This window comes from Buceros rhinoceros, unplaced genomic scaffold (genome assembly GCF_000710305.1).
Source record: "Buceros rhinoceros silvestris isolate BGI_N320 unplaced genomic scaffold, ASM71030v1 scaffold21734, whole genome shotgun sequence".
Taxonomy (NCBI): domain Eukaryota; kingdom Metazoa; phylum Chordata; class Aves; order Bucerotiformes; family Bucerotidae; genus Buceros; species Buceros rhinoceros.
The window spans coordinates 2,042-7,566 of NW_010407944.1; the positions used below are offsets into that span (position 1 = coordinate 2,042).

Consider the following 5,525-nt stretch of genomic DNA (forward strand, 5'->3'; position numbering starts at 1 on the left):
TTGGAGATTAGGAAAAACTTCTTTACAGAGAGGGTTATTAAGCATTGGAACAGGTTGCCCAGGGAGGTGGTAGAGTCCCCATCCCTGGAAGTGTTTAAAAACTGTGTGGCTGTGGTGCTGAGGGACATGGTTTAGGGACCCTGGCAGTGCAGGGGGAACAGTTGGACTCCGTGATCTTAAAGGTCTCTTCCAACCAGATGATTCTCTGATTCTATGCATTACGTAGAGCCAGAGATGAGAGGAAGCAGCTACGTCCATGTCCACATTTTCTGGTGTTGATGCCAGGCAGATTAGATCTTGGAGAAGGACATGCAGTGGTGACAAACACAGCGGCTGTTTAGTCGAGGCTGTCCGTGCAGAGACCTTCCAGCGTGGTGGATGTGGCTCCCAGGCACTGACGGGTTCCGAGCAGGGACCCTCTGCTAACAGGCGTGGTGGGACATGGGGATGGTGGGAGGTGGGGATGGTGGGATGTCGGGTTGAAGCTGCTAGAAGAACACATCGGTGTTGACGGGACATCCTCAGATGGGAGGATTTTCCCCTGGGCTGGACTCTTGGACCACATCAGGCAAAAAATAAAAGCATTAAGGCCAAGTTCTGGCCAAAACCCCCCCCTGGGGCTTGCAGACACCACTTACGAGTTCGGCCGGGCAGCTCCTACCCTCCAGCTCCTCACCCCAATGCCTCCGGCGACGCGGGCAGCGAGACAGGGTAGACACAGACCACCGCTGGATCACTGCTCCTGCAGCTGCCGGTGGGCAAGGACGAGCACTTCTGCCCATCTGATCTTGGCCAAGCAGTGGTGGCAAAGCCAGGGCTGAGCTCTGTGTGCGCAGGAGGGACGTGGATGCTGCTTCCCAGTCTGGGGCATGGGGGAGTGCAGTACTTCCAGAAGACGGCTCTCCCAGCAGCGGCAGGGTGGGCTGGTCACATCCTGGAAACACCGCGGAGCTCTGCAGGGGTTAGAGACTGGCTTTGCCCGGCCTCTACCCTTCAGTAGATAATGCTCCTCGCCCTCTGAGGGTGCAGCCTCCAGCATCGCTCGGTGGTCCTAGAGCAGCACCTGAAACTTGTCTACTGGAAGCACAGAAAAAATTGCAGCACTGGATTGTTTCTTGTGCTGCATTGCGTCTTCCGCCGCCGGTCAGGCGCTTTGCACGAGCTGACCCACGGCTGCGGGGTTCCAGCAGCATGACCGTGTTTTGAGGGAGCACCAGGGGACACCACCAAATCATCTCTGGTGTTAGAGCAAGCTTCCCCCCATCAAAGGGCTTTTTCTTGCTGGCCACGTTTCAGAGGAAAGGCCGCGGGGAACATCGCTGCAAGCAGCCAAACCCCCCTTTCATTCTGGCCGTGTTCTTGGTTGCGCAGCAGAGATGAAAGACGCGGGGACTGCTGCATGCACAGACCTAATCGAACTTTCCAGGCCAGTTAGAGACAAGAAGACATCAAAGGGTGAAAACTGCGCTGTGAATTGCTCACCAGGCTCCTTTAATTGATGGCATCTTAATTGATCAAGCCACAGCCTGGGGGATGAAGAGCAAGGGGAGCTGCTGCTGCAGCCCTGCTGCTCCCCGTGTGGAGGAAAGAGCTTTGCTGTGGGGCCACCATCACTGCCAGCGGAACGCGGACCTCTGCCACCTCTGAAACCAGGGGTCAGAGCTGGGTGGCTGAGGAAGAGTGGAAGGACTGGAGTTTCCCTCCTGGAGAGAAAGGTGGTGGTTTCAGACTCAGCTACAAGAGCACCCCCACCACTGTGAGGGCTTGTCCAAGCCCCGTGTGAAACCACCTGGGCAGGTGGGGATGGGCTGGTGCTTGGTCACCTCTCAGAACCTTACCCCACGCTGCAGGATGTGCTGCAAAGGGGTCTCGATGAGAGATCCAGATGGTGGGGTCTGTGAGGGGCTGGGGTCTGTTGGCTCTGGGAGAGGCTGTACCTGGTCCTCCCTCCTGCAGCCTGGCCACCATCTGCATGGCTGGGCTGCTGCTGGCCGGGCCCTTGTGTTTTCCGGAGGAGATCTGTCATGGATCTCCTGGCAGGAGGATGAACAGAAGAGTCTGTCCCAAGCACCTTAACCCTGCACCATGGACCAGAGGCTACCGGTTCCCTGGTCAAGCTACACCTGTGCTTTCTCCCTGGAAGAGGTGGGTTTGACCAAAGAAAGGCAGGGTTACTGGTACCCGTTGGCGAGGCGGCACCGAAGCCCCCATGGTGCCCATATCCTCCTCAGGAGAGGGTTTGGGCAAAGGCAGGGGCCTCCTTGCAGTGCCTCTGACATGGGGGTGGTCACACGGATCTAGAGCATCCTGGAGGCCAGGTGGGGCTGAGGAAAGGACGCTGTGCCAGGACACGGCTCAGGGCACTGGGATGCTGTGTTTGCATCGCTGCCACGCTCAGACAGCCCTGGGGCTGAGGAGCTCCCCCGGGCATGGCCAGCTCCTGGAGATGCCTTTGGGGCTGGTGGAGAGGCCATAGCACAGTGCTGTCTGCTAACAGAGGTGAAGCTGGGAGCACGCTCAGACAGGGAGGCACTTCCCTCCCACCTCTGCTCAAAAACACTTGGTCTCAGTGAGTCGATGCACTTAAAAATAAAACTCCAAACCCTCAGCGTGGTTTGGCAGCAGCCGAGGGGGAGGGAGCAGGTAGACGCTCCTTCACCAGTGCTGCTGAAAGTGGAGCGTCTACAGAGCTCTGCCACAGGATGTGGTGCTGGCTGTGCTCAGCAAGCCCTGATGGAGGTTCTGGACCCCGGCGAGGTGGGCTCGAAACCGAAACGGGCCCTTCATCGTTCTGCCTCCTGCCCTGCAACTTCCTTCACCACACAGAGAAGTCAAACGCACGAGCAGTTCACAGCGCTGCTGTCCCTCTGGTGACAGTGGTGGCACTCAGGTGCTCACAGGGTGACCCGAGGATGGCACCAGGGCATCACCACTCTGCCCGAGAAAGGCTCCAGTGTAGTGGTGGCGGAGGTGAAGGCACCGAGTTTGTGGCACATTAGGTCTGGGCAAAGGTGCTGCAGCGTGATGGTCCTGCTCTGCCCCCGCCAGGTCCACAGCGCCAGGGACTCTGGTCTTAGCCCAAGGATGGTGAGTGGAGCCTTGGCTCAACCACACTCAGCACCACGTTAGCTCAAGGTGGGCTCCCTCCCACGCTGCTCCTGATGCTTTTCCTCTTCTTCCACCAGGATCATGGGTAAAGGCTGAGGAGCTTCAACTGATGCTGTGAGCCAGGCAGGGGGACGGTCCATGGGACGGCCGCGCTGCTGCTGACACAGTGCTCCTCACCCAGGGACCACCCATGTCACAGGAGCCCTCTGATGGAAGGTGAGTGGTGGCTGGACAGCTGGAGATCCATCACCTTGGTGAAGTGTTGGGTTAAAAAATGGGACAAGGTGAGGCACCAAGGCGTGAGGGTTGACAGCAGTTCCGAGGCCAAGGGCTTGGGGACCACTGTGCTGTCACCGGAGGAACAGCTGTCCGGATCCAAAGACAGATGATCTTGCTCAGGCTTTTGTCCCTGCGTGGGCTTGTCACTTCATGATTGAGTTCTTTGGTTGCTTTCACTCCGATTTCAATAGCTGCTGCCTTGACCAAGCAGCTGCTAACAAAGCAGCCTGCCCCAGCTTTGGGATGGCACCTCCTCAAGGAGGCCTTTGGCAGGTTCCTCTTGAGGACTTGAATTGACCCCCTGCTATCTTCAGAGTCAGATGGGGTCCATCTGGTCCATCTCCACTGCTGCCTTTCCCCACCACCCCTGAGCAACGCGCCCAGGGCTTGTTCAAGACCCAACTCTCCTGCTCTCCTCTCCCACAGAGGCTTGGATCAATCGCTACCGCAAGCAGCTGGTGAGGTGCATCTCACCACAGTTCTTGGAGGAGATCATCTGCCACCTGCGGAGGCTGGACCTCCTCACAGCAGAGGAGGCCAGCCAGGTGCAGGAGGCGAGCTCCCTGCCCGAGCAGGTGAGGGCGGTGGTGGACGTCCTGTCTGGCAAGGGCAGCTACGCCTCCCAGTCCCTGCAGACCTTCATCGAGACCACCAACTCCCAGCTCTACCTTCACATCACTGTCTATGGTAGGCAGCCCACCTGGGACCCAGTGAGGGGTGTCTGCACACACGTCCTGGCTGTGGGCGCTGGCTGGAGCACCCCAAGAGGCGCACAGAGCCGGGCAGTGTTGGCAGCTCTGACGGGAGCCTCCATGCAAGCGACGGTGCCATCTCGGGGTCTCCACTGGGGAAGGACACAGCCGGTGTCTCTCTGCCAGGTTTGAGGGACCTTTTTCCAGGTCCCTCGCTGCCCTCAATGCCCTCAGTGGGGCAGCCACTGCCAGCAGTGGGGCTGGGAACAGGGGATGGCAGGAGGAGGATGGCTGGGCACCCCTGACCCCATCTGTTGGTAGCTGCCCCAACTTCAGGCTCTCCTTGCAACCCTCTTGCCAGGAGACGTTTCCCTGGTTTCCCTCGTGGTTGGAAGGCTCCAGCCTTGGCTGGTGTCTGCTCTGAATCTCTCGCAGCACCATCCCCCGCTTGTACAGCCTTTGCTGGAAGGTTTAAATACGCTGTACCAGGGGCTGTGGTACCTGAGCCAGGTGAGCAGGACAGGTCCAGAGATGGTCACCAGGTTCAGCCAAGAGTCCAACTCATCAGACAAGTGCATGGCAATGAGGCAGGGCTGAGGTCAAGCCGGGAAGTCAATTCAGAGGTCAGGATTAGGTCCAGCGAGGGCAGCCAGGTTCAGACACAGCCCAGTGGTCACCAGGCAAGTGCGATGAGGTCCAAGATCAAGGTGCGGATCAACAAAGTCCATAACAGGCACAGGTGCGATGGTGCTGTAGTCAGGTGCTTCTACAACATAGCTTAGGCAGGGGCTGAAGGCCCAGGGATGAGCTCAAATGGGCTCCTGGCCCACTGGGTGAGGCTGGTCAGGGCCATTTAAGCCTATTAGTGCCCCCAGGCCCTGGCACACCCCTTCCTGCCCAGACGCAAGGGCTCTCTGCGGTGTCCCCTCCACCTGCACGGGGCATAAAAGTGAGGCAGAGTCTCTTGTTCGCGTTTGTGGTTACCATCCTCCTCCTCACCCCTGTTTCATCTGTGTCTGTGCAGAACCCATGGTGCAGAAGCACCTGGAGAGCCTCCAAAGCTCCTATGGGAATGGCTTGGAGACAGGTCCCCTCCAGCGCCTCACGAACCTGCTGCTGGTGGAAGGCTTGACCGATATCCAGCAGCAGGAGCATGACATCCTGCAGATTGAAGCCACCAAAGGCCTACGAAATGCAGCCAAGAGCATCCCTCTGGAGAAGCTCTTCCTGCCTCTTTCCAAGGTCAGCATCCCACCGCGGATCTCTGTCACCGTTGGAGTAGCCGGGATTGGCAAAAGCACACTGGTGAAGCTGTTTGTCTACACCTGGGCAAAGGGGCAGATCAACAGGGACCTCATCTTTGTGCTGCCCCTCACCTTCCGGGAGCTCAACACCCACGAGAAGCTCTCTGCCGAGAGGCTCATCTGCTCGGCATTCCCTCACATC

General features: G+C 58.5%; 1 protein-coding gene across 1 annotated transcript in view; it reads left to right on the forward strand.

Annotated features, from left to right (window-relative positions):
• Positions 1-3,813: 3,813 nt before the first annotated feature.
• NLRC3 (NLR family, CARD domain containing 3) overlaps positions 3,814-5,525 on the forward strand; it is a gene marked incomplete at its 5' end in the record, with an annotated part of 10,510 nt that continues 8,798 nt past the window's right edge. The window contains 2 exons of the mRNA XM_010134707.1: positions 3,814-4,074; positions 5,104-5,525. The exon at positions 5,104-5,525 is cut by the window's right edge and continues 1 nt beyond it. Coding sequence (XP_010133009.1) covers positions 3,814-4,074; positions 5,104-5,525 — 683 coding nt within the window. The remainder of the gene's footprint in view (positions 4,075-5,103) is intronic.